The 27,998-nt window shown below is 59.1% G+C and overlaps 1 protein-coding gene across 3 annotated transcripts; it reads right to left on the bottom strand.

Annotated features, from left to right (window-relative positions):
- Positions 1 to 22,508, bottom strand: BZRAP1 (benzodiazepine receptor (peripheral) associated protein 1). Of its 3 annotated transcripts, none has more exons than XM_012648409.1 (31): positions 22,149 to 22,481; positions 21,216 to 21,323; positions 20,824 to 20,952; positions 20,054 to 20,233; positions 19,343 to 19,528; positions 18,063 to 18,140; positions 17,893 to 17,976; positions 17,589 to 17,678; positions 17,281 to 17,403; positions 16,908 to 17,012; positions 15,173 to 15,223; positions 14,748 to 14,768; positions 13,808 to 14,012; positions 13,030 to 13,202; positions 11,578 to 11,693; positions 11,180 to 11,289; positions 7,382 to 8,212; positions 7,083 to 7,234; positions 6,384 to 6,764; positions 6,055 to 6,300; positions 5,529 to 5,705; positions 4,115 to 4,951; positions 3,381 to 3,480; positions 3,130 to 3,281; positions 2,324 to 2,492; positions 1,861 to 1,932; positions 1,429 to 1,461; positions 1,142 to 1,245; positions 989 to 1,060; positions 666 to 776; positions 1 to 30 (listed from the first exon to the last, which is right to left on the bottom strand). In XM_012648409.1, the coding sequence occupies exons 1-31, from the start codon at positions 22,479 to 22,481 to the stop codon at positions 1 to 3; spliced, it is 5,559 nt and encodes a 1,852-aa protein (XP_012503863.1). The 3 variants fall into 3 exon arrangements, with proteins under 3 accessions (XP_012503863.1, XP_012503864.1, XP_012503865.1); XM_012648410.1 differs by having other exon boundaries at positions 1,861 to 1,905; XM_012648411.1 differs by lacking the exon at positions 20,054 to 20,233 and having other exon boundaries at positions 22,149 to 22,508.
- Between the last annotated feature and the right edge of the window lie 5,490 nt (positions 22,509 to 27,998).

The raw sequence follows: 27,998 nt of genomic DNA, 5'->3' as shown, positions 1-27,998 counted from the left end.
CTAGCACTGGACTCTTCTCCTCCTCATTCTCTGAGAACAGGGAACAAAGAGAGGAGATGGGTTACCGACAGACCCACACGCTGTCCTCCCAGTCACCAGGTGGCCAGGGTGCAGGGGCGGGTCCCCCTGTGCATGGCCTTTGCATTTAGACCTATTGCACATGGAAGCCCTGGGTTTTCTGGTCGGGCCTTCCTCACCCTCTCCCTGCCCTCTGAGGCTGGAGCTTAATTGCACTCCACCCCACCCAAGGAGAAGGACCCGGGAAGCTGGGCCCCGCTGGGCAACTGGCTGCAAAGGCGCCTGGGAGGCAAGGACACCAGCGGGGTAGAGCCTGATGCAGGGGCTGGCTGGCTAGAGGTGTGGGGCACAGGGGTCCTTTTCCACAGTGCCCCTCACCTTCATCAGCCCTGGGGTGTTGGCAGCTGGGGCAGATGGCCTGGGGTCAGGGTCACAGCTATCACCCCTTGGCAGAGAGGGGCACACACTGTGGGGGAGCTGCCTGGCTGGACTCCCCTCTGTGGTAACTCAGCAGCTCCACCCCGGGCACAGCGCTGACCTGTATTATCGCCCCAGCCCACCCCTCTCACGACACTGGCCTGGCCCCCCCACCACAGCAGCAGGGTGGAGACCACAGTGCTGAGCTCAGGGCCCAGCTCCCCACTGACCTGACTCTCAGTCTGGGGTATCTTGGGCTCCCTGTCCAGGCCGCCTGCCTCAGGCCCAGGGCCCTCCAGGAAGTTGGATGGAACCAGGCCCCTCTGTCCATTCAATTCCCCCTGCGGAGGAGAGGCTTATGAGGCTGAAACCAGGAAAGAGGCCCCTGGGGAAGAACCTGGGACCAAAATCACTGCCAAGGGAGGTGACCTGTCCCATTCCCCCAGACTTCCGTCAGGATCTCTTGCCCATGCCCCTGCCCAGCTCTGGGAGAGCTCCCCCTGCGGGGCTGGTGAGCTGGGGTATGGCGCATCCTCCCCCACAGTGTTCTCACATAGTAGAAACCGTCATCGTCCATGCCCCCAAACACAGTGATGACGTCCCCTGCCCGGAAGGGCAGCTCTGCCTGTGGAGAGCGAGAAGCAGCGTCAGGCCCCAGGAGGCCCTGCCACCGCCCCCTTCGCTGGCTCTATCTGAGGGGCCTCACCTCCACGTCCATGTTGGGGGAGCTCTCCCGGGGGTTGTAGTCAAATGCAGCCACCATGGAGCGGGGAGCTTTCAGGTCAGAAGAGGGGATCGGCTTGAGGGGGCCTTCAAGGGAGGGGGAGAAGACTCAGGACTCTCTCGAGACCCCCCACCCCGTACTATCCTCTCCCCTGGGCCCCTGCTGACCCGCTGACACCACCTCCCCACCAGCTGTAGCCCCCGAGAGGCCAGAGGGGCCACCCACCCCATCTCTTTGCCCCATCTCCCCTGCCCAGGGATGGGCCTCACCTGGACAGGGCTGAGCGGGGCCTTCCAACTCGGCTGTGAAAAGAGGGTGCCCATGAGCCCGTCCCTCCCTGCCCTCATCCCCCCAGCTGGGGCGGCGAGGGCAGGCAGGATGCTCACTCTGACACAAAGGACGCTCAGAGAGCACAGCCACCCAACCCTTTGGTTTGGTAGTGAACTAAGGCCCAGAAAGGGTAGACAACGTGTCCAGACTGCACAGAATCCACAGTCAGGTGCCTTTGGGGACAGAGGTCTCCGCAAACCATCCCCCATACCCACCAGAGCAAAGTCCCCCAGGGGGAGGGGATGTGGGCAAAGGTCTGCCCTGATCCCCTTATCTGCTCAAAACCCGCAGGTCCCCCCGAGAGCCAAGCAGCACCCCCCCACCCGCACACATCCTCACCGGCGCCCGAGGGAGAATGGGGTCTTACCCACCTTTTTTGGCTCGGCGGGGCTTGGGAGGAGGCCCAGTTGTGCGGGCTGTGGAGTACACAAAGGAACCATTCCCTGATCCAGGAAGGCAAGTATATATAAGAGAAACTGAGGCAGGGGAGGTGCGGGGATAGGATAGTGACTCTGGAGTCTCCTCTCAGGGCTGGGCCAGGGTTCCTGAGCTTGTTTCTTAAGGACATTCATCTCCCATCCCTGACATGTGCCACACCTGACCTCCAGGACCCCAAATTCATGGCTAGCATCCTTGTACTCTCGCAACAGGCCCATCCCGTCAGCAACAGACTCCTACCCCATGAGGCCAGCCCGCAGGTGTGGCCTGCGAGGCCCCAGCAGCTCTGCTAGACTCTGGGTAACTGGAGCACCCCAGACACACCCATCGCTCAGGGTGCAGTGGAGTTGGAGCTGGGGTAGCTGGAGTTGGGGGAGGGACAGCGGCAAGTCATACCTGAGCCCTCAACGAGAACATCTGGAGACAAATAACCCCGCTGGAGCAGCTGCTGTCTCCCCGCAGAACTGTCCACAGCCACCTCAGCCACCATATTGCAGGGGATGTAGCCTGTCCGGCCCCCACCTTCGCCCTGGTAGAAGCCATCGGCATCCTTGTCCCCAAACACCTGGAGGCAAAGACTAGTTGTCTCAGGAAGCCAGCTGGGCTCGCTCCCTTGTGCTCCAGGCCCTGAACCCTGGCAACACCCCACTGGGAACTACAGAAGAATGTTCTCCCTTTTGTAGGCTGTGGAACAGAAAAAGGGGAAAAAGCAAAGAAGGGGGCCAGAGGGATAAGAGAAAACAGCCCTTTCTGTACCATCCTCATCCACTGTCTACATGGCCATCCCCCCATCTGCCCCAGACTGGGTGTCCCTCGCCTCAGAGCACTAGCAAGGAGCCTCCCATCAATACTTGGAGGAATAATAAAAACAGTAATGCCAGCTGCAAACAGTTGCATCGTGCTGACCATGTGCCAGGCAGTTCAAGTGCTTTATGTCCACTGAATCGTTTAATCCACGAACAACTCTGTAGGTACACTACGAGTATCCCCATTTTACCAATGAGAAAACTAAGGCCCCGAGGGCTTAGGTAATCTGCTCGAGGTTACACAGCTAGAAGCGGCAGAGTCAGGGTCCAAACCCACATCATCGGGCTCTAGAAGCCGTGTTCTCCACCACAACACCACCAGTGGAGGAAGGGAGGGAGGAGGGAGGACCTGGCTAGCCAGTTTGGAGCTCTGGGCCCAGACGCAGAGGTGGTCACCTTCAGGATCTGACCCTCCCGGAAGGGTAGCTCTTCTTCTCCAGCATCAGGGTTGGGTGACATTGACACAGGGTCATAGTCAAACAGCGCCACAAAGATCCTGACAGGTAGGTCCTGGTAAGCCAGCATTTCTGGAGGGCTCCTTGGAGGGGCTGTGCAGATGGGTGGGGAGAGGGCAGTGACTCCGTGGGCTCTGGCCAAGGGTCAGGAAAGGCCCCCCAGGCCTAGCCCAGTCCCCATCATGTGCTCACCTAGCTCAGTGGTGCCTGGCCTGGGGGCTCGGGTCCCTCTCCTCTGGGGGCCCCTCCGCCCAGAGCTGTCCTGCCCTCTGGGCTCTCCAGTCTCTGCTGGCTGCAAAGAGAGGGCAACAGGTGGCAGAAGTAACACACCATCCCTCTGGCAGGCCCTTCCACAGGGAGAGGACCCCGCCTGCGCTCCCCGCGCTCCAGCCCGTCAGCCAGCGTCAGCGTAAGCAGGGCAGCAGAGCAGGAGCACAGCATTCCTCTCCTGGAGCCTCGGCCTAGCCTGCTGGAGACATCGCACACCCCTAGGAGGGAGGAAGGGCACGAGAGGAGGCCCCAGCCCCCGCCCCCCACTAGACAAGTGTGGTACAGGGGACTGGAGTTAGCCAAGGAGCATGTGAGAGGATGGCCTCCCGTCAGCGCTAGGGCTGGGTGACTTTGAACATGGCACCACAGTCAGTGTCCTAAAGTCGTAATTAGCTATGCAGAGGAAAGGGCAACCCTGCCCAAAGAGCACCAGGCGATTGGTGACAACAGAATATTGTGCATCCCAGTTCTGATCAGCAGAAGCAGCAAAGCAGTGGAATGTGGGTGGGAGGAGGCAGGGGAGGGAGCCCGGAGGCCCAGCCCCACCTCTGCTGATGGAGGCGGCAGCGTGGAATGGGAGTGGCTGGTGGGCAGCAAGCAGGGCCACCAGGCGGCAGCAGGCAGGGGGCTGCCCAGGGTGGGGAGCGGGCACGGACCCGGGAGGGTGGCTCCTTGGTTCTGCCAGTCGCACTGCGGCCTCTCCGCTCTGGCTCCCCTTTCTCCCAGGCCGGGAGGCGTGGGTAGGGATTGGGGCCTGAATTGACCTTCACAGGCCCCCTGGACTTTCCTACAGCTGCTGCGCCCCAGGCCTCCCCATCTCCATGGTAGCAGGAGCTGGTGATGCTGACACCCCCGCTGCCCGCCTCCTGCTCGTCCTCGGAATCGTATTCGATGCTGATTTCCAGGCACTTGGGGGAGAGGCAGCTGGCCAGGCCAGACTCCAGGGCCTGGCCACGGGGGCACCTCCGAGAAGAGCCCGGCCGCCCTCTCCCACCAGCCTCTGGTCCACCCCTGGTGCCCTCAACCACGGGGAGGCCACCCCTCTCCCGTGCGGGGCCTGGTCGTGCAGAGGCCTGGGGCCCGCCGTTGCTGAGAAGTCGGCTGCAGTGTTCACGGGGATCTGGAGGCCGCCTGCGGCTTGGAGGCTTCTCAGGGGAGCCCCCTCCTCTCCTCCGGCTGCTTCCACCAACTAGTCCAGGCATGTCCTCCAGGTGGTCCCCGGCCCTGGATGGCTCAGGAGACAAGGGACACTGGCCAGGTCCTCGGGGCTGACCACTGTCACAGCCCTGCCCCAGCAACACAGGTTCAGGTAGGCCAGGGTCTTGGGAAGAACAGCCTGCCCCTGGCTTCTCCTCCTCTTCCTCCTCCTCCTCCTCCTCCTCCTCGGGGATGCTAAAAAGCTTCTTGCTGCAGAACTGCTGGAGGGGCAGCTCCAGGATCTGCTCCAGGATCTCCTCGTCGCTGTCAGTCTCACAAAAGGGGTCAGGCTGGGGCTGGGGCTGGGGTGGGGAGTAGAGAGTAGCAGGGAAGAGAGGTGTGTGGGGAAGAGGAGAGAGCCGTGATCTTTGCCTCCAAACGAGGGCAGGGGTTATGGGGCAACCCCACAGCCCTCCCGCAGCTTCCTCCGAGAGGAAGGAACCAGAGGGACAGTGTATGGCCCCGCAGAGCCACAGAAAGAACTGGGGAGCACACGCGAGGAAAAGGCACCGACCCTGGGGGACAGGGACACCAGAGAGCCAGCCGTGCCTGTCACAGTGGAGAGGTCTCCCCATCCCCTCCCAGAAGCTCCCAGCACAAGGATCTCAGATTGCACCAGCCTCCCTGGCCAGGGCGCTGCATCGGGGGCTGGAGGGACAGAAGGTGCGGAGAAGAGCTCCTCCTCCCCTTCCTTCCCAGGAGCGCAGAGGCCGATCCTAGGTTATTTCCTGTCTGCTGCTCAGGACAGGGCCCAGGCCACACACCTAGAATGTTGGTGGCACTCAGTGGCGGCTGGAGCAGCTGCTGACACATGTGGTGGAGGCCCCTGGAGCCTGAGGTCTGGGGCCCACTAGCCCCTCTGAGCCCCGTTACCTTGGCCCCATTCTCCCTGATGCTGTTGCCAGCAACCTGCTTCTGGAAGGAGCAAGTCCTGGAACCCCGCTCGTCTTCTTCCTCCTCTTCCTCCTCCTCCTGGATGTCCGACAGGTCTGAGTTGCGGCCGTGGTCCACAAGGGAGTTCACCAGACGAACCCCGAGCTCTGCGGCGTCCTCCTTATGACAAGGCAGGAGAAAAAGCGGAACAGTGAGGGGGGCACAGGGGACTCCAGGCAGGGGTGGTCCCAGGCACAATAGAAGGGGTCCCTTGGCAGAGGGAGCAGGAACCATGTCCAGAACCAGGGTGGACACAAGGAGGTCAGGGTAGGGGAAGACAGATAGGGGCCAAACGGGGCAGAGAAATCTGGGAAGAAAAATATACAAAGAAACAGACATACAGCACAGACAAAAGTGTCAGAGCCGGCCCAGAGCAATGGACAAGCAGAGAGGGCAGCCAGGTTTGGGCTGGCAGAGGCAGGGAGGCAGGCCCCAACTCTTCGAGGTGACATAGTGTGTCCCCAACCCCTACCTCAGCCCTGGGCCTCAGCCCAGACCCCGTGTCTCCTCCTTGGCATGCCTCGGGGCTCGGAACCCGCTGGGCCACCACGCCCTGGGTGGAGCAGGGTGCCGGGCGGGCCTCTCCCGAAGTCCACTCGGCCTCCTGCTCGGCCAGTGAGGGAGCTGCAGGGCCAGGGGCCCTCTCGCGCTGGGCTGGCTCGCTGACCCTCCTCTCCTCCAAGGCGCCCTGCACAGCTGCCCCCGCCTCCTCCTGGAATGGCAGGCACTGAGGAAGGGCCAGGGCCACAGGCCTTCTCCAAGCCTGCCCCTGCTTCCCCTCCCCAGACAGGGTACCTGGGCACAAGGTGCTGGAGGTTCCTCTCGGGACCCTTTCAGCATCTCTCCTGGAGGGCTTGCTGGGGAACCCCCTAGGGGCTCTTGAGTTCCATGGGAGACAGAGTGCTGGAGAGGAGAGCTGGAGTCTCCAGGCCCTGGGGAGGCTGCAGCAAGGGGTGGTCTGGCCTCTGGGCTTGGTCGTGGTGAGGGGCAGGAGACCCGGGCTGGCAGGCAGGCCGGAGCCCCCAGGGCTGGAGCGACAGGAGCCGGGATGGAGTCGGCTGACTCGCCATGGGGCGACATGGTGCGCACAGCCACCTCGCGGCACATGTGCAGCAGCTGCAGCTGGGACAGCTCCACCAGCACACTGCCTGCCGTGGGCGAGGCCACCTCCATGATCTGCAGGAGAACACAGGCCAGGAAGGAGAGGCTGAGGACACAATGACAGTAGTGGTAGCTAGCATTACGCCAGGCACTGTGCTAAGCCCCTGGTATGCCTTATCTCATTTAATCCTCCTGGGCTTGTGTCTTCAGTGGTGGAACAGTTGTTAAATCCATCATGTGCTGCCAAAGCCCATGCTCTTAACCAATCCGCCACAGAGTGCCAAGAGCCAGGGACTGGGCTTCTCTGTGCCAGGCCAGGGAGCCTAGGCCTCTCAGCAAGGAGGGACCCACACCACCCCCAAGATACAGATGGGCACAGTCCCCAGGCCATACCTTCTGCCCATCAGCATAGATGGCGTAGCCTGTGACACGGACACCGTTGGAAGTGCCGGCAGCGTCGATGGTGACTGGGAGCCAACTGATGATCAAGATTCCAGAGGAGGGCCCTGGCTCAATCTGCACATCCAGGGGGGCATCGGGTGGGCCTAGGGGAAGGGAGGCACAAGACCCAGCAGTGTGGGACACTCCCTGCCAGAGGTACCAGCCTAATTGGCCATTTCATCTCCCCTTCCTGTGTCACCCATGGCCTGGCCTCCTGGGTGTTATGGACATCAGGGCCCAAGCTTGCATACCTGCTGGGAGTGTGGTGAACTGCAGGGTGGCAGCCCGCTGCTCTGGCCTCTCCCAGCCTAGCTCCCAGGGCCCACGGGGCGGGAGCTGAGCCTCCACTCGAGCCTGATAGGGTGTGCCAGGCCGTAGGTGGCAGAAGGTGGCCCAGTAGGTGCTGGGGCGGGCAGGTGGGCACTCTTCCCCATTGAGGTAGATGGCATGGGCCAGGTTGCTATTGCCGGGCACCCAGGTGATCTCAGCAGATGTGGCTGTCAACCGATGGACCCGCAACTGGCTAGGTACCAGTCCGGCCCGAGCACCCACCGCCAAGCAACAGCGCAGAGGGTCGGAGCTGCCCCGGCTGGTCAGGGCCTGGACAGAAACATGGAGGGGTCCGGCCTGCAGGTCCAGGTTCTCAAGCACAGCCTTGGGGGTCGCCCCGGGCCCCAGGGCCTGACGCAGCTCCCCATTCACACAGATATGGAAGCCATGTAGTTCCACCCGCTCAGGAGGCGGCTCCCAGGCCAGCACCACGCTATGCGCCAGCTGCTTGAGGACCACCAGGCGGCGGGGGTAAGGCACTGCAGGAGGCTCGCCCAGGCCCTCCGGCGAGGGGCTCAGACTGAGCTCGTCCCCTGCATCCTCCTCCTCCAGTCTGGGCTGGCTGCGTCCCGCACTGCTCTGGGCCCCGCTGCTGCTGCCACCCCCACCTCCACTCAGGAAGCTGAGCTCAGGGCCTGAGCTGTGGGACAAATCAGCCAGCTCCGGAGGGAGGGAGGTCAGGAGGTCGTCGTCGGACACACGCTCTACGAAATTGGAAGGGACCAGGCCCCTTCGGCCATCCATGAGCTCCCCTGGCACAGGAGGAACAAGAAAGGACAGGGAAGGGCGAGACAGACAGAGAGAGGGAGAGAAAAACTGGTCGAATAAATGCATTTTAGCAACAGCTAATGGGTGATCTTAAGCATTTGATTCAAATCAACATTTAATTGTCAGTGCTTTTAAAAGACAAGAGCAGTAAAAGTGTGGATTAGAGAGTTACTGTTAGTTTTCATAGGCATGATAATGGCATTTTGGTTATGTGGGACGGTGCTTCTTAAGTTTTAATGTGTAATATGAATCACCTGGAGACTTATTCTAACTCAGGCCTGGATGGGGCTGAGATTCTGAGTTTCTCATTAGCTCCCAGGTGATCCAAGGATGTAGGAGAAAGTCCATGTTCTAAGTATGAATGTTGAAGTATTTTGAGATAAAATGTCATGATACCTACAATTTATTTTTAAATTGTTTTTAAACTTACATATGGATAAAGCAAATACGGCAAAATGTTAACAATTGTCGAATCGAGGTGGTGGGTACCCACAGGTATCCACTGTATGTTTCTGTACTTTTGAAAACTTCCATATTAAAAAATTGAAATAATAATTTAATATTTTTGTATTAAAATTGAAAAAAATTAACGGGTCAAGCTGGGAAAACAGATTCTACTGATCGGAAAGCTCCCGTAGTGGGTTTTCCACAGAACTGAAGAGTGGGGGCTGGGGTGCCCCTCAACTTCCCTTTGCGAAAAACACACCCCCAGAGGGAGAGGGGAACAACCCCCTCATCAAGGCAAGGGAAGGAACCTTTAGAGACAAAGGGGAAAGAGCCACTTATGGGTTCTAGAAGGATTAGGATCCCCGGCAGGGCTACGTCTAGGAGTATGACTGACAGCTGTCAATCCAGGCAGTGACCAATGGAAAGTCTGTCACCTGTGTCAGTTCTCCTGACGACTTGACGATGGAGTGTTGTAAAACATCTGTTGTTGTTGTTTGTTTGAGGGATGCCAAGGAAGCTGGGCACTCAGCATATCATTTTACAGTCGATTTAAAGAAGGAAAAAAAATTCTCAGAGAACAGACTGCTGGTGGCTGCTGTGTCTTTTGGGGAGGAAGGGGAACACGGCCCAGGGTGCGGGGCAGACGGGTGAGTGGCGGCAGGTCTGGGCTGCAGGGGCGCCTGGCGTTTCCCCTGGCAGTAATTTGTGCCTCCCACCCCCACTCCCTCCCTCTGCATATGCTAGGAGGCAAAAAAAAGTAAGGAAACTTGAAGAAACAATAGGGACTCTTGATACATTAGATATAATAAGCACTCTAGTGGGTTGAATGGTGGCCGCCCAAAAATATGTCCATGTTCTCATCCCTGGAACCTGTGAACGTGACCTTATTTGGAAAAAGCGTCTTTGCAGAGGTAATTAAGTTAAAGATCTTGAGATGAGATCATCCAAGATTATCCGGGTGGGTCCTAAATCTAATGATGAGTGTCCTTATAAGAGACACACAGAGGAGAGACGGGTGAGGAGAGGCAATGTGACCGTAGACACAGAGACTGGAGTGACATGGCCACAAGCCAAGGAACACCTGGAGCCACCAGACGCTGAAAGAGACAAGGAATAGCTGCTGCCCTAGAGGCCCCCGAGGGAGTGCAGCCCTGCCAGCACCGTCATTTTAGACTTCTGGCCTCCAAAGAGGCCAGTGAGAGACTAACTGTCAGCTGTTTCCAGAGGCCCAGTGGTGGTACAGTAAGTTATTACAGCAGCCCTGGGAAACGAATACGAGCACCTCACACTCACTGAGCTGTAGGTAGGACCTTCACGTCAAGCAAATACAGCTCGCGAGGCTGAAGCTGGAGCCTGGCAGAGTCAGGCATGTGCTCCCCAAGCCTGTGTCACTGAGGACAGTCCAGGGGGGACCACATGTGACGCAGACGAAGCAGTCCCTTAGCTGAAGTCTGATGGGGAATACAGCATCCTACACCCAGTTGTCTACGTGACTTTAAATCCATCCCAATCTACCCAAGATGGTAGGGTTCAAATTCTAGCAATTTGTGGTTAGTTAATACTTAGGATTTCACTGCCCCCCCTCCAAAAAAAAAAAGGTGCTTGGGTTTTTTGTTGTTTTGATTTTTTTTTTTTCCATAAAAAAGTATCCTTTTCCTGGAAGCCATTTAATCGTGCTCTTCGTCATCTACCGCTATGGGGAGATTAGCTGTCTTGGCCACAAAGCCAGGTACCGTCACTCAAATAACAGGCAGAGGGCCCAGGGAAGCCGCTGAGCAGGCTTCGAGCTGTCGGGGCTGCAGACCCAGATCTAAGTCCTCTCCTAAAGCTCCACGCACAGTCGCGGCCCTCGCCCTGCCCTGTCCACGCCTCACACCAGTCTCTACTTGGTGCGGTCCTCCCAGCTGCTGACGGATGTGACCTGGTGCCCAGGCTGGGGCCACCCTGGGGAAGTGTCCCAAGGCCATTTCTTCCACAGGCCCTGTCCTGTTGCCCAGTCTCAATGAGACATCGGTTGCCTGGTGAGTCTTCCGACTCCCCACAGGAACTGGAGAACTGCCCTGAAGCCCGCGCCCTGCCTGGGCCCTGCCAACTGCTAACCATCCGCTAACACCTTCTCCTGGGATCTGGACCCTGACTCCCCCTCTCCACGCCTGATTGGAGCCCAGCATCAAATCTACACTGCAGGCCTGACCTCGAGTGTCATGTGAAACTCTGCCATGCCCTGTCTACCAGCACAAAAATAAATCTAGCCCAAACCCCCTGCGACAGTCCACCCATCATCTGGACTGTGAGATGCCCTGGGCTGTCCCAGTTGGGGCCAGACTCGTTTCCTTCTCTTTCCCCACTGCCTGCCAGGTCTGTGTATGCCTTGTAGCTGAGTCTTAAAAGGCATGGTGGGCTGAGCATGCTGGGGAGAGGAGATGGATGGGTGGATGGAGGTCTTTGGGAACAGGGGCTTAAAGGCAGGGGAAGGGACAGAATGACCCCCACTACCTTCCTACCTTCAAAAAAGCCATCCTCGTCCATGTTGCCATAGATGTAGATGTACTCGCCAGCTGTCAGCGGAAGCTCTGCCTCCGGATTCTCATTGGGGCCCTCGAAGGGGTTGTAGCTGTTGAGGTGGGCACAGAGGAGGAGGAGGACAGTGACCTACATTATACCTCCATGTCCTGTCTTCTCTCCCCCACTGCACTAAGCTTCTACGGACACCTGCTTGTCCACCTTTAGCAAAAGAGAGCACTCACTGCGCCCACCTTGGCCCAACTAGGTTATGAGAATATATCCAATTGGGGTCCCTGTACCACCCATACCACCTCCAGAGGTCTCTGTGTTTACCCAACCCCCTCCTCCCATACACCCCAAATGCTGGGGGGATGGGCAGTGAGGGTGAGGGGCCCACCTATAGCGCGCTAGGAAGACCTGGATCCTGGCTCCTCCCCGGCTGCTCTCCGGCGCTGCTGGGAGCAGGGAGATGCTGTCCGCCTCCAGCTCCTCCACCTCACTGGCTGTGTCCACCTGGGGGCAGACAGAAAGGGCTGGTTTCTCTTCAGGGCCCAGGGCCAAAGGCTAAGCAGGCGGGTTTCCAGGCTGAGCCGCAGGACCCCTTGCTTTGAGAAGGGAAAGTAAGCACATACATGCCGGGCAAAGCCAGTGTCAAGGAGCTCCCCAATGTTTTCTCAGTCAGCACCTGAGCCAGCAGGTCCTGGCAGAGCCCAGCTGCCCCACGCAGGGGCAGTGGGGATAACCTGGGTCCCTCCCTGAGCCCTGGCCTTTGTGCACCGGCCTATAAATAAGGCCACTTCCCCCATCTGAGAGGGGATCAGGCCACATTCGTGTGCGGAGTGGGTGTCAATGGCAGTTTGCCTCCTTAAGGTAAAAACACAGCAAAGCCCCCTGACTGCAGAGAGCTGGAAGCCAGGAGGCAGAAGGGGCTGGAGAAGTCCCTGCCTCTAGCCGATGACAGTGCTTCTGCGGGTCAGTCCTGGAACTCAGAACTTCCTGTCCACGGGCCCAGCCCACGGCTGGGGTGCCCCATTCCCTAACCCAGGTCCAGAATGCTGGGGAGCAAGCTGTCTTATCTTCCCCCCCAAATCCTGGGAGAAGGGGCTCCCTGCACCCAAAGCCAGCACCACCATCCTACCCCACCAGGGGGCAGCAGAGGCGGGGGCTGGCTTGTGCCACTGTCTGAACCCTTGGATAGCAGAGCTGCTCCCGCTCTGCCCCCTCCACTTTCTGGAGTTTGTGGCTAGAAAGAGGGATGAGGTGATCAGAAGAGCTGTGAGTGATGCCCAAGGACTTAGTGATAATGATGGCTGCCGTGTGTTAAGCATCTACTGTGTGCCCCACACTGAAACAGGCACTTGCCTTATATTTTTTCATGTAATTTTTCATGTACTTTTTCACTGTAGAAGGTGGGTTTTATTAGCTCCAGTATTTGGATAAGGAAACCAAGGCCCAGAAGGGGTTGGGGACTTGCCTAAGACAAAGCTGGGATTTGAATCCCGGAACCTGTGCTGTTTCTCATCTGCTTCCGCTATAGACGTGCTTAGGAACAGTCTCATTATGTGCAGCCTGGCGCCAAAGTGTCTCCTCCGTCCAGCCTAGGACTCTAGGGCCTCCCTGGGCCCCCGGGGGGTGGGGCTGGGTGGCCCCAGGTGGCGCTTGCAGGCAGGCCCTGGAGGGCAGGGGCAGGCTGCACCTGAGCTCCCGGCCCACGGGAGGAACCCACAGGCCTTCCACCTCCCACCTTGGGACCAGTGGCCACCCAACTCCTGCAGACCCCCGAAGAGGCCAGGGACATCTCACGTCCCTAAGCCAAAGCCAGAACCCCAGGCCCCTCCCCAGCACTGACCTCAGGCGTGGGGCACGACTTGGGGCTGTTGTGGATGGACTCAGAGCGCGAGGAGTTGGAGAGAGACTCTGCCTTCTTGGCCGTCCTTCGAGGGACCCCAGCAAGGGTGGCAGGGGCAGGTTCAGAAGACTTTGGGGTGCAGCGTCCCGGGGAGCCCGGCGGGAGGTCAAGGTCTAAAGAGAAGATGGGCTTGGAGTCTGTGGCCTGATGAAGGACTAGGGAGATAGGGTGGAGCATCTTGGATATGGGGTCAGGCCCCTATAGCCGAGTTTCCTTACAAGAAGGGAAAATTTGGAGGGCAACTTACTAAGTAGAGGTGTGGGTGATTTACATATATTATTGCACATGCCCCTCAGAGCAGCTGTGGAGATGCATTTGCTTGTCCCTGTTTTACAGCTTAGGAAGCTGAGGTTGAGCAGCGTGCCCCAAATCCCACTGACTGTTAAGTGAGTGGAGCTGGGAACAGCGGATCTGACTGTCCCCAGCCCCAACTCTTCACAAGACCATGCTGCCTGCTACTGGCTCCTAGAGCCCAACTCACAGCCCTGACCACAGAGGTCTTATTGGAGGGAGAAAGCAGTGGCCTGAGATGCCTGGGCCGGACTCCAGAACAGTCCCTGCCCCAAGCTTTGTTTTTCTCCTTCAGACCTGATTCTAGCCAGGCGCGGCTGTAACCTGCTGTGTGGCTTTGGATGAGTTGCTGGCCTTCTCTGACCCTGAACTCCCTGCTCTACACAAAAGCCCCAGGCCTGGGGATGCCAGGTGAATGTCACCTTACCTTTGGGGCCGGACCCTCGGCAGGGCTGTGGGGTGGAGCAGCAACAGGGGGGTGTTGGGTGGTCCCCAAGGGCCCCACAGTCCAGGGCAGAGGTGAGCAGGTCCAAGGGCCCAGGGTGCAGGCGAAAGGCCTGGAGCTCCTGTGCCAGGAGACTGAAGCGCTCGGTTTGGCTGCGGCACTGCTCCTCGAGCTCTCGAACCCGGGCCTGGGCCAAGACCCACCATGAGCCGCCAGGCCCAGCAAAGCTGCCCAGCGCCAGCCCGCCGTGCCATCTCCGCACAGCCCCACACTGAGCACCACCCTCGTCCGAGCAGGGGGTGAAGTCCTGGGCTGTGTCCCGGGACATCTTCACCCCAGGTCCCCCAGAGCACAGGCCGGGGCTGCTGCACACTCACCAGCCCCACGCGCTGGGCAGTGCCCTTCTGCTTCTGCCGCTTTCCAGGGAACCCTCCCACCCTGTCCCCGCCCAGTCACCCCAGGAGTTTTCCCGGCTCCATCGCTTATCACCCTCTCACAGTCAGCAACCCAAACCCTGCCCTCAGAGAGGCGGGCCAGAGATGCCACAGGGGAGCTAGGGACACCTTCATGGCAGGAATGGCCAGTTCTCAAAAATTTGTCTCCAGCATCAGGGGAGTTGCAATATCAGGGGCCTCCCCTGGCCAAAGTCACAAGGCTCCTAAGTTAGACTGGCGATGAACTTCCTCACGGTCTGAGTGGCTGGAGAGGGAAGGCCCCGTGTCTGCCAGGCACAGCGGCAGGCCTGGGATGAGGGGACAGCTCACGGGTCCTATAGGAACCCCAGTCTATCTACAGACTCTCAGGTATGTTCCCAGTGACAGCCCCTCTGTTGGACATGAGAGCCGGGACCACTGGGCCTGAGGGAGGGGGTGAGGTGTGGGGAGGAGAACTGCAGGGAGGAGGAGGGCGAGTGAGGCTGTACCTGCATGGAATCCAAGGTAGACTGTGGCAGGAAAGGAAGGCACAGAGGAGAAGTTAGAACCATAGCCCTGTAGGTCACTAACCCAGAGAGGGAAGGAGGGGGGGCAGCCTAAGTGGACACCATGCAGTCAGCTCCCCAGACTGGGCAGTTCCTAAATGGAAGGATAGTTCAGGGGGAAGGCAGCCTCCGGGGGTGGGTGGCAATGAGAGACTGCTGCCACCAGACTCAGGAGCCCCTGCCCAGCTGTGCCCAGCCTGAGAAATAGGCCAATGGTGTAGGGGACTCCCCCAGGCCCTGGAGCATTTAAGGGCCTCCCCGCCCACAACCCCCTCCCCTGCCTCACACAGTCCATTCTAGCTCTTTCTGAAGTTCCCCTGTCTTCTTCCCAAGGTGCTGGAGCTGGAGGCCACCTCCAGGGACCCTACCTCCAGCAGCTGCACGGCCCCTTCATGTTCCCTCCTGGCTTCCGCCTGGGCCTATGGGGTAGGAGGTAGAATGCTGGAGGGGAGGGCTGAGGCATGGGGCTGGAGCAGAGGTAGGAGTGAGGTGGGGAGGGCAGGAAGGGCAAAGGCAGGGAAGGAGGGGGAAGAAAGAAGAAGCCAGGGAACCAAGGAAAGGGGGATAGGGAAGGGGGAGGCTGGAGGCTTCTCCCTCCCCACCTCCCACCCTGAAGCATACCTTAGACCAGAAGGCAAGGGGTGGAGGAGCGGGTGGCCTGACACTTTTATCCTTTTCTGGACTCCCACCCTCCTGGCTTCCCTCCTACCTCTCCGGATGCTTCTTCTCAGCCTCTTTCACCTGCTCCTCGCCTTGCCTTTTTAATGTTAGGGTACTCCTGGACACAGCACTGGGCCCACTTTATATTCTCTACTCTCGCCTAGGGGGCCCCATCTAGTCACACAACTAAACACGCTGATGGCTCCTAACAACTCCACGACCAGCTTCCCCATGACCCCGGACTTGCATGTCCAGCTGTCTGCAGACACCGCCCCTTGAATGTCTAACACACAACCCAAACCTGGCCAAAGCAGAACCCAGGACCCAGGACTGCCTGCCTCCTCCTTGGCCTCCTGGGGTGTGAAAGGCCTGCCCTCCAGCAGGGTTTATATAACAAATTGGTGATAGAGAAGAGATTCAACTGGAATCCTACAATAAGCCTCGTCAATTCCTTTTTTTTTTTTCTGAGGCAGGGTCTCACTCTGTCACCCCTGCTAGAGTGCAGTGGCGTCATCGTAGCTCACTGCAACCTCAAACTCAAGTGATCCTCCTGCCTCAGCCTCCCAAGTACTTGAGACTACAGGCATGTGCCACCACACCCGGCTAATTTTTCTACTTATATAGAGACGGGGTCTCACTCTTGCTCAGGCTGGTCTCGAACTCCTGACTTCAAGCGATCCTCCTGCCTCGGCCTCCCATAGCACTAGGATTACAGGAGTGAGCCACTGCTCCTGGACAAGCCTTGTCAATTCTATCTCCAAAACATATTTCAAATCTGTCCACTTGTTTCCACTGCCACTGCCTACACCTGAGTTCAGACAGCCACCATCTCCCTCCTGGGCTGCAGCCCAGCCCCTGCTCGACGCCCAAACCCACAGTTCACCCTCCACGATGCCACCCCTGGGATCTTGTAAAATCATAAATCAGATCGTGTTACTCCCCAGCTTAGGACCTTTCAACAGCTTCCAACCACTCATTGAGCAAAATATTCAAACTCTTCCTGTGCCGTTTAAGGTTGGCCAGGATTGGGCTCTTGACCTCTCCTGCTGCTCTGCCCATCCTTGCTGTATTCTGGCCACACAGGTCTCAGACCACCACCTCCCTCCAGCTCTTCCCTGCCACAGGGCATATCTCCTACTTGGCAAGCTCAATTGTCACCTCCTCAGGGATGCCTTCCCTGATGACCTCTAACATGGTGCCTGACCCCCATCCCAACCACTCTTGCCACATGCCCCTGCTCATCTCCCACAGTGCTCGTCGGTGTCTGAAATCATCTCGTTCATGGATCTGCTTATTTGCTGATGGGTCGGGGACGTGTTTGTGGTCACCACTGCCTTCCCAGTGCCTAGCACAGTGCCAGGCACACAGAAAATGTATGTTGAATGAGCAGATAGCGAAGCTAGGGTCCAGCAGTCTGCCACCCTCCCCTCGCTCCTGTCCCACCTGCTGCAGCCTCCGGACCTCCTCCTGCTTCTCCCGCAGGCTGAGCCGAGCCTGCTCATGTTCCACCTCCAGCTGCTGCCGCCGCTGGGCCACCTCCCGCATGTGCTGAAACACAAGACCTGGCGTCAAGGCCAGAGCCCCCTACTCTGCCATTTCTATAGAACATCTAAGCTAAGGGAGCCTCAGATACCATCTGCCTCAGATCCCCTCTGTTAAAAAGGAAACTGAGGCTGGAGAAGGCAAGGAGCTGGCAGCACCAGGACTGGGCCTCAGACCCCAGTGCCCTACACAGAGCAGATTCTACTGTTCCCATTTCTCCCTGTGCCATTTCTCCCTGGCCCGATACCTCCCCCACCTGCACAGCGCCCCTCACCTTGAGCACCTGCTCCAGGCTCTCCAGCTTGCTCTGCAGGCCCTGGCTCTTGCGAAGGGCTGAGTCCCTCTCCTGCGTCACCCCCAGAAGCTGGCCCCTCAGCTCCGCATTCTCCCACTCCACCTGGCAAGGGGGCAGTGGCAGGGAGCTGGGTATGTGAGACTCACCGGCTTTCTCATCAGGGGGAATAATACCCCTTATATTCTACCCCAGCACAGGGGGCTGGAGGCGCAGGACAAAGCCCCTTGCTGGGGACCACGGTCCTAGCAGGAGCACAGGCCTCTATGGCACCTGCGCATAGCTGGTACCTGCTCCTTCTCCGTGGCTCTCCCACTGAGCCGAGAGTTCTCCTCCACCAGGCGGGCATTCTCATTCTGGGCTTCTCTCAGCTGCAGTTCCTGAGGGGGCAGAGGAGCTCTGGGGAGGGGGCCCAGCACCCAGATTCGTCCTCTCCCCACACAGAGGACCCTGCCCTTCTCCCAGGCAAGGCCTTTCTCCCCTGTATAAAACCCACATCAGCCAGGAGAGGAAAGCAAAGCCGAGAGGGAGCCCACAACCTGGCTGGCCTGGGGAAGGGGACAGCTGGCCTCCGGGCAGCCCTCAAGAGCTCACCAGCTCCTCACATCGCCTCTGCTTTTTCCGGGCTTCGTGCTCCAGACTCTCGCATTTTTTCCGCTTCTTGGTGAGCTCAGATTCCTGTGGGGTCAAAATCAAGGGCTCCTCATGTGGGAAAGCAGATCTGCCCACAGCAGGTCGCCTCCAGCCCTTGACCTAGGACTTACCAGCTGCTGCACCCTCTGCTGTTTCTCTGGCTCCCCTAGGATCACAGGTGGGTTGTCCACATACTCCTGGGGTGTGGCCTGGAAATGCCCAGGGGCAGGGGGCTGGCACCCAAGAACAGGGCCCCCTGGGAAGCCTGCTCCCAGCCCAGCCTGCCCAGGGGAGGTTGCCCCCCCATCACACAGCAATGAGATCCCTGCCTAAGAAGAGGGGGGAAGGGTACTGTCTGCCTGACCCTCTCATCATTTCCAGCTGATGTGGAAGTACGGAGCCCTCACCCTTGTGTCCCAAAGCCATAAGTGCTTTGAGATCCTGGGACCTGTGTGTGCCCTGGGAGATGGGTCCTTTATCCAGGCCAAAGCTTTCCCTTTTTAGCTTCCAGCAGCAGCCCTGCTCTGCACTCAATAACTGTCCTGGGTGTCCTTCAGTGACTGGCAGAGAATTAGGAGGCTGCTTGGGCCCCCAGGGATGTGATGTTCCCAGAGCTAGGGGTTCTAGATCATCCAGTCTGGGCTTTGACAGATCCTCCTCCTGACTTCCCTCTAGCCCACCCTATTGCACCTCCCGTTTTTCGCTGCAAACTTTGGAGAAGGGCAGGTTTCGATGGGAGGTGCCTTTCCCTCCCTGAGCCAGCCAGAGAGGTGAAATCAGAGCAAGAAGCATCCCCCATCTGGAGGCCTTGGTCACTATCGGGTCCCTCCTCCCACCCATTTTCCCAAAAGGAGGCGGACCTAGTTGCTGCCCACCTAGGATGATGGAGAGAAGCTAGATGCCTAAGTTCTGGGGGTCCGGAGTGGATCCCCGGCCCTCGGGACAGGGGCTGCTTAAACCCCTCACTCGGTGAGGGTCGCCCATACCTGGAGCTGGAGGGGCCGCACTGCCGCCCCTGGGTAGCCGAGGCCAGGCCTGGCCAGCCGGGCTGGCGCTGAAGGGCGGGAGGAGGCGGCGCGGGCTGGGCCCCGGGCGGCTGCCAGGGCAACCAGGGATTTGCTGCCGGGCCGTACCACTGGCGGCGCGGCGGGGGCGGCCGGGCAGCCGGGTAGGGGGAATACTACGGAGGGCGGAACCCGGGGACCCCCGGGGGCGGGCGCCGCGAAGGTACGAGCGCGGGAGGCTTGGAAGGGGACCCTGCCCGGGGATGGGAAAGCTCTCCAGCCCCTGGGAGTGCGCACGCCACCACCAGGTCGTTGGGGATCTGAATACGGTGCAGAGGAAGATCCCGGGGTCGCCCTTACGTCCCATCTGCACGCACCCACACACCTGCCCTGGCGCCGGGGCTCACCTCTCCCGGAGCCCCAGGGGCCGGCGCCCCTGCTCTGGCCGGGGCAACGGAGCCCGGGGACCGGGACGGCGGGGACGGCTCCTGCTGGTTGCGCAGGGCGATCTGCCGCTGCAGCCGCAGCACCTCCCGCTGGGACTCTCGCAGCAGCCGGTCGCAGTCCCGCACGTGGAGCCACTGGGGACCCTCCTGGGGCGGGGGGACAGGGAGGGGAGTCGGGCCTAAGCCTTACCCACCCCATGATATCCCGGGCAGAGCCCACCCTCTGTCTTGCTGGAGGGGCTCGCGCACATCCCCCCACGTATACCTGCCGGGTTCATGCATGTACATGCATGTATGCCACATGCTTCTGCTAGTTTAAATGCGCCCAAACTCAGTAACTTATTTCTCAGGTACTTGAAGTGTGCGCGGCACTGCGCTAAATGCTTTATGAACGTCTCTCCACTCAGGGTGAGGTATGTGTGGATTCATACAGCCAGACCTACCAGCACACAGCCTCAAGCCTGGAGCACAGAAATGCCCAGGTCTGGGACTCGTGGCTCCACCCCCTTCTCCCTCTCCCACCTGGGCCGTTGCCAGGGGAACCTACTCCCCAGCAGCCTCCACCTTCCGTTTTATTTGCATCTCATTAACATCTCGTCGGCATCCTACGCCAGGCAAGGTGGCCCTGTGTAGACAGCTGAGATGGAAGGAGTGACCGGGGCCTCCTCGCACCTTGCCCACCAGGGTGAGCCTGGCCTGCAGCTCCCTGCACTCCCGCTGCAAGGCGGCAATCTGCTTGTCCTTGGCCAGCAGTGCACTGGCTGTCTCGCTGAGGTCCCGGGCTCGCTGGCGGGCTAGAGCCTTCCGGCACAACTCCAAGGTGGTCCCGGGCCGGGGCACAGGGGCACTCACCTAGCCAGAGGATGAGTAAGGCCAATGGTCACCTGAGGGATAGGGCACTTCTCCCACTACTTAGCTCCTCCCAAAGGAGGAGTTAGCTTGAAAACCTAGGAGTCTGGCCTCCTGCTTCCACCCCGGCTGGGGTCTCAGAGAACCAGCAGCCTCACTTCACCCCATCCCAGCAGTCCCCAAGCAGGGACTGAAAGGGTTAGCTCTATGTTCTAGTTTAGGCCCAAAGGATGCCGCTAATTCTGGGCTGCCACTGTGATGGGTCTTACCCCTGCCCCCACGCTCTACACCCTGAGATGAGCTCAGCAGGAGGCTGCAGCCAGCACCAGCACGTGGTAATCCAGAATCCTGCTCCCTGCCTGCTCAGGAACCTCCCCACCCAGCCCTTCTCTCCCTCCTGTAGCTCCAGGAACCTTCAGCCTCCTGGCCTGGCCAGCATTTGCTGTCCCTACGCTTCTGCCCCTAAGCACCCCTTCAGTGCCTTCCTGGGTGCCGACTCTATGACTCCCAGCCGTAGACTGCCCCTCAGGCCCAGCCCTTGGTTCCCCTCTTCCTTGGTCACCCAGCCTCCACCCAGCAGCCTCTTTCCTCACCACCCTCAGGTTCGTTTCCTGCAGCTTCCGAGCCCTTTCCTCCAGGCGCTTGGCAATGACCGCCAGCTCCGCATTCTTCCGCTTTAGCCTCCGCACCTTCTCCTCCGTCTCAGGGAAGCTGCTCTTCCTCTGACAAGGGGTCAGGCAGAATTGGGGGATAAGGGGAGCACCCACCGACCCAATCCTAGCTGCCGAGGGCTGAGGCTAGCGCCCGGGGCTCACAGTGGGGGTGGGTCCTTGGCACTCTAGGCAGGGGTTCACCCTCTCTGGGGCTTGAGATTATGTCACCTCCATGTAGCCCCACTTGGAGGGATGTCCATGGGGTGGGGAGAGCACTGAGGCAGAGGGCCTGGCTCCAGCCAGGACGCAGGACCCTGCTCTTCAAGCCTCACCAGCATCTGGTTTTCCTCCTTAAGGATGGCACAGCGCTGCTGCAGCTCCCCCAGGGCCCTCAGCAGCTCCAGATTGGGCCTGTCCCCGAAGCCCATGTTCAGCTTGGCCTGGCATGGGAAAGGACAGGGTATGGCACCTCAGGAGCCCACCCCACCCAGTCAGAGCCCTCCCTGTGAAAGCGTCCCCCTCCACTGTCCAAGAAGACATGGAAATGAGAAGGTTCTTTCCCGCATCCCAAGCCTTCAGAGAGGTGCATGGGAAGCCCAAGAGAAGGGGCTGTCCAGTCCTCCCTGCCCACAGTGGCACCCCCACCCTTGGGACCTTCCTGCAGTTCCCTGATGCTCCCCACCCCTGCCCATCTTCTCCTCCTGGGAAATGCCAGCTTGAGCTCCCATTCCCTCCCTCTCAAGACTCCTCATGGCCTTTGAGTCCCCTGCCCCCCACCCAAAGTCCTGATCCCTCCATTTGCTACGGGAGACTGCTCACACCCACCCCAGACCCTGGCACAGCCCAGCGCAGAGACCCTCCCCTGAATCCGCTTCCTCTGGACTCTGACTCCACCATACACCTCCACACCCCCCATATCTCCCACCCCGCAAGGACAGACAGACTCAGGGAGGAGGAGACACAGATGGACTGCCAGAGTTGGGGGTAGGGGGTGGGGGTGGGGTGGGCAGGGGCAGGGGCAGATGTAGATAGACTGGCAGAGAGAGTCAGAAAAATAGATAAATGGCCAAAAAATGGATCCACTGAGATTCTTGCCCAATGAAGGGAGGACAGACAGTCACAGAGATAGACCCACAGACAGACACAGGCCAAGAGAGAAGTGGGCCGTGGGGTTACATATATTGCCGTGCCTCCTGGCCACGCTGGGAGGCTTGGTGAGAGACCCCTCCCACCTTGCAGACCCCAGCACTCCACAGCTCACTTACCTTAGGGAAAGGCTCCACCTCCTCATCCTCCAGCCTCGGGCAGCCAGGTCCAGAGCTCACTGCTTGCTGCCCCAGGCCGGGCAGCCCAGCCTCTGCTCCTTCAGGGTCAATGGCCCCTACTGGCCCAGAGCTCCAGGCTCCTTTGGGCTTGGAGCTCTCCTCAAGCCTCAGTTCTCTAACCTGCAGAGCTGCCGGAGGAGTATCAGCAATGCTTGGGTCCGCGTCCCCAGGTTCGCCCCCTTGGCCCGGAGTCCAGCTCTGCCAGGCAGGCAGTGCCCATGGCTCCATGGCTCCAGGGTCCGCAGGCCGTGGGAGGGTTGTCAGTTGCTCCATGGTACTGCCAAGGGGCCCCAGAACCCAAGCTGGGGAACATCACCCAGCCAAGTGAGGGGGCTGGCAAGGGTCATGCCAGGCCAGACCCTCTCCCTCTGAGCGCTTGGCTTCACCGAGGCTCCATCCAAGGCTGGCTGAGCTCTTCCCCTCCCACAAAGGAGGCTGCAGAAGGCGTCGGGGCTGCCGGAGCTGGTGCCGGGGGTATGTGAGCTATGTTTGCTCGTGGCTGTGTGCGTGTGCGAGTGTGTGAAGGAGCGAGGGTGTCCCCGTGGGGGTGGGAAGGGTGCGCAGGGGCCACTGACAGCAGCGCCTGGGTGAGGGTGTGCGTGTGTCTCCAGGTCTGTCTGTCCAGGTCAGCGCTGGCTTGTGTGTGTTTGGAGGGTGGGTGCTCCCACTTATGTGTGTTGAGGGGAGTGGTGCTGTGTGTCACTGTCTGCCTGTTTCAGAGTTACCAGTTGTTTCTGTGTGCGTGTGGGTGTCTGTATTGCAGGGCTGTGGCAGTGTGTGATGCTGTCACTGGTTGTATCCGAGTATGTCAGTGCTGTGCAGCTGTGTGCATTGGTGTGGCTGTGTGTCTGTCAGCGTCTGTGAGTCTGGCCATCCATCACGACCCCTCCACCTGGCTAAGGTCCTCAGGTGCTGCTGGGGGGGATCCCCACTGGTCCGCTGTGGTCCTTTATCTCCTGTTTCCCTCTCTGCTGCTCTCTCCTGCTTGCTGGGCGGCGGGCTGGTCCTAAGGAGGCCTGGGTCGATGGGCTGCTTGCCTCATAGTCTCTGCCCCTGCCGGCCTCAGCTCTGGGGACTGCAGGGGTCCCTTACAGTCCGGGAGTCTCGAGATGGTGGGCGCGGAGGAGGGCTGAGCCTCAGAATGGGGGGGGCGAGTAGGGGAGAGCCAGCCCTCCCCTCCCCCTCCTCCTCCCCTCCCGCCCACCAATAGGAAGTCAGCTGCTGGTTTCCATGGCAATGGCGCTGGACTGGTGGGCTGGACCAGCTGACAGGGTCGGGACAGAGGGAAGAGCAGGTTTCTCACGGGATGCTGGCCCAGCGCCCCCCACATGTGGCCTCCCACCTCTCGTTCCTGCACACCCTCACACCTTCCGGGGGACGGAGGCAGGGGGCTGCAGCTCGTCCTCCCCACATCACATCGGGTGAGACTGAGGGAGGCAGACACAGGGGAGGGTATGACAGGTAGACAGAGATCCAGCCACAGAGAAGGGCAGGACAGGAAAAGATGGGATTTGAGATGAAACAAAGAGAGAGAAATCAAGGAGATGACAACAGGAAGTTAAAAGCAAAGAGACCAAGGTAGAAATAGGCTGAGAGAATTGCTTCAGCTTCCTCCCGGCAGACAGCATTTGGGGCGCAACCTGGCTAGTCCCAGGCCAGCAGGGAAGACCATATGGCCCAGTGGGTTGGCTTTACCCCAAATTGTCTGGAAGTTCATCTTCTGTCTAGCCTTAGGCCTCGCTGCTGTGAGAAAATAGCTTTTTGGGACACGGACATGGGAACTCTCCCACCCAGGAGTCAGCCTGTATGTGGGGGCAGGGGCCTGGATGGAGTCCCCAGAGGCAGAGGTGCAAGCCAAGGTCGGGGGCCCTCGTGTGGCACTCCCGCAGAATAGCAGCAGCAACACCGAACCTCGGAGCCTTGACTATGGGCTCCACCCAGGCCAGAGCCAATGGAACTGGAGGGAGGGGGTGCAAGGGGAGGAGATGACATCTTTACTTCCCTAAAGCAGAGTGTAGATTAATATGCACGCCACTGCACGATGTGTGTTGCTGATGTTTATGTCAGGGTATATATGCATGCCATTGTGTGCATGCACGTGTATAGTATGCGTACATAGAATAGACACGTATTTATTTCTGTATATGGGGGCATTACATATCTATATGTGCTCTTATATGTCTATGAATCTCATTGGGTGTATATGTATGCATGCGTCCGTGTGTGTCATTGCATACATGTCTGTTTGCCACAGTGTGTGTGTGCTGTAATGTGTATGTGAAGCTATCATTGTGTGAGTTTATAAATTACAACACATAAGGATATGTATGCATATGGATGTCATTCTATGGCATTACAGCATATATGATGTCACACTCATAGTCATGTAAATATGTGTAATGACACGGTTTTTTATATATATATATATATATATATCACCATGTATCTGTTTTATATTTATCATCGTAAATGAATGCATCACTATATATGTGTATGTGTGGAGTTACTGTGTTTGTTGTGTGAATGTCACTATGTGTGTATGTGGATGCTCTTCTATGTGTGACACATGTCATGTTTATATCATCGCATGTGTGTGTACTATTGAATATGTATGTGTCCTGGGTATGTGTATATCCCTGTGTGTCACTCTGTGACATGCCAGCCATGTCACTTATATATATATATACAAGTGTGTGCGTGTATGTGTGTGTGTGTGTGTCACTGTACATTTGTGTTACTGGCATACATGTACAGGGCCTCTGTGTGTAAAGGCACTGGTATGCTGGTGTACGTGTGCTTTGTATATTGGTATCTGTGCCCTTGTCTATGTATAAGACGATGTGTGTCTTTGCCCAATTCTTATACTACCAATCTAGACTGTCTTAGATTGAAACTGGAGGTATCCAGGCCTGGTGGCATGCACCTGTAGATCCCAGAGACTCGGGAGACTGAGACAAGGGTATCACTTGAGCCCAGGGGTTTGAGACTGCAGTGAGCTATAATTGTGCCACTGCACTCCAACCTGAGCAACAGAGCAAGACCCCATCTCTTAAAAATAAATAAATAAATAAATAAACTGGAGGTAGGCAGCCTTCAGTGTGGGGGAATGGAGAGTGGAGGGCAGGGTAGGGCCAGAGCTAGGGTAAAAGGTGCGAGAGGCTCTCACACCCCTGCCCCTTCATGCCCTTCCCCCTTTCTGCAGATCCTCCGGGTGGTTGTCGCCTCCAGCTGTGGCCTGGCCAGGCCCAGAGGCCTCTTCTAATCTCATAGTCAGGGCCTAACCCATTTCTCTCTCAGGAGAGTGAGAGTGGTTCTCCCTCCCAGCCCTTCTGTGTGCCCACACCATCCATGTGCCGGCTACCCCCATGCAGCCATCCCCCGCCCAGCAACAGAGTCTCAGACAAAGAAGAAGCAGAGTCCATTCTTTATTAGTGTTGGGGTCCCTGGCACCACCACCCATTCCACTCCACCTGCCCTCCCTTGCCAGCCTCCCTCATCTGCTCGTGGCTGCTGCATCGGGAGTCCATGTATCCAGCCCTGCCCGCACCCCCCAGACTCCAGGCAGCAGAGGGGCTGCTGTGGCCTTTTCCTGATTGTCCGGAACCAGGAAGGGCAGCACTGTGGCGGCAGTGGAAGCTTTTCAGGGGTCTGGGCAGGTGGCAAAAGTGCGTGAGGTGCTCACCTGTCATACATGGTCCCGAGAGTCGAGGAAGATGGTGGCAGTGGCGGTGGCCATGGCGTGGTCTCCGAAGCCCACAGTACACTCATCCATAAAGTAGGAAACACTACACCCTCCAGTGCTGTTAGTAGTGCTTTCTACTTTATGGGTGACTGCACTGTCTGTCTGTCCGTCCGCGTGTACTCTTCAGGCCGCCTGCTCCTCCTCACTCTTGCTTCGAGAGCCCCTAGCCCTCCCTGTGGCTCCCTAAGACCCCAGCACCCTGCTGTGGCCCCCAGAAGGCCCGCCCTGGGCCTTGTGGGCGGTGACTCAGCATGGCGCCAGACTTGCCTCCTCTACCTCCCTCCCCCACTTCCTCTTTGGTTCCCTCTTCCCTTCCCCCTTAAGACTCCACCCCATCCCCCACTTTCAGGGACGCTCAGGTAGAGACCATGGCCTCTGCAGGCCTCACCCCAGTCCCCAGTTCTGCGACCCCCTGGCTGGCCCCTCCCAGCCACACCAGCCACACTGCCCGCCCTCCAGAGTCCAAATGAGGCAGCCACAGCCCCCCGACCCCCAGGGCCTTGGGCCCCAGACTCCCCATCAGCCCACGGCCCTGACTCCCTCACTGCCCTGCTGCTCCCCAGGCCGGAACCCAAGAGTATCCCAACAGAAATGGTGGCCATGTTGGGCAGAGGAAGACACCCAATGCCCCTCGCTGACACTGGCCCCACTTCTTAGCCTCTGCCCACCCTCTGCCATCCCCACCCTACTCCCTCAGACCCTACCCAGCTCTTTCTTCATCTGGAGGCCAGGAGCCATTTTACCTCCCTTGGCTAGAGATTATTTTGAGGAGCTGTCTCGCCATGACGGCTGGAAGATCTGAGGGTCTTTGCACCTCTTTGACCCGAGCTTTGCTTATAAGCCTTGGCACCCAGGCCCCTGACCACCCCCAAGCATCTCCACCCACAGCCTGCAACCCAAGCCCCTCCTGGCCCCTTGAGGCCCAGAGGCAAGGCCCCGATTGAGGCCGAAGCAAAAGTTCTGGCCCTTACCTGCTGCTGCAGGGCTGAGGACAGCAAGCCCTGTGCTCCAGCTCCAAAGTGGGGTTCCCTTCAGGGCGGGCAGGGCTTATAACCCCGAGGCCACGTGGGCCAGATCTCAGGGCGCCCAACGGTCTTGGAGCCCGCCCCCACACCGCAGCGCAGATTAGCGCGCCCCTCCCCTCCCTAGGGAGGACAGACTGACAGGAAACCAGAGACAAGGCTGGGTATTGGTGGGAGGGGGCCCGAAGAGACCATCACACGCCCTGGGCAGGTGGCTTCCGGGACCCCAAGCCTGCCCTTCCCCCCACAGCACAGGCTCCCAGGGATGGTTCAAGAGCCTGGGACTGACTCAGGCCATTGGAGCTGACCCCTGGAGAGAGGGGCTCCCCGACAGTGCCTTTGGTGAGTTACCAAAACAGGGAGTCCAGAATTCTAGCACAAGAAAAGGACATTCTCTCTGAGCCCCACCTCCACTGACCCCAGCCCAGAGAGCTCCCTTCCCTTGTGGACATTCAGACCAAGCCACGGCTCCTCTATATGTGCTTCCCAGAGAGGCCACGGAGGTGCTGAAGCATGAAACGGGGTCCGGACCAGCATCCCACAACACCCTCAGCACCCCACAAAGCCACCTCTCCCCAGCCCCAGCCTGCAGGAGGGCAGGCCTGGCCCCTCAGCACAGTACACGGCACACACTCAGGCGCACACTCAGGCCAGGGGGCCTCCTGGCACCAGGCTGGGCGTTCGTGCTTGGGATCTGTAGGGACGGAAAAGCAGGGCAGAGCAGTGGTGAGGGCCAGGGTCCTAAGGTCCATAGGTGCCATGGGGGCAGGAAAGAAAGGGGGCTTGCAGGAGTGGAGGGAAAGAGGCTCTGAGGGGAGGTTCTGGCGGCCACCGGATGTGGGCACAGGCCCGCCCACCTGCATGCCACCCCCGCTTTCCCCATGGGGAAGGCAGGAAGCTGCCCAGCCTGGGCCCCTGGCTGGGGGAGGGGAGCAGGGTGTGGATCTGGGCAGGGGGGCTGGGTGGGCTGAGTCTGGGCTCTCCAAGCCTCTCAGGGGGCTTGGCTCTGGAATCAAGAAGAACGGG

The sequence above is a fragment of the Propithecus coquereli genome, unplaced genomic scaffold (genome assembly GCF_000956105.1).
Source record: "Propithecus coquereli isolate 6110/MARCELLA unplaced genomic scaffold, Pcoq_1.0 Scaffold285, whole genome shotgun sequence".
Lineage (NCBI taxonomy): Eukaryota > Metazoa > Chordata > Mammalia > Primates > Indriidae > Propithecus > Propithecus coquereli.
This window is presented reverse-complemented; position numbering and strand designations above follow the sequence as displayed.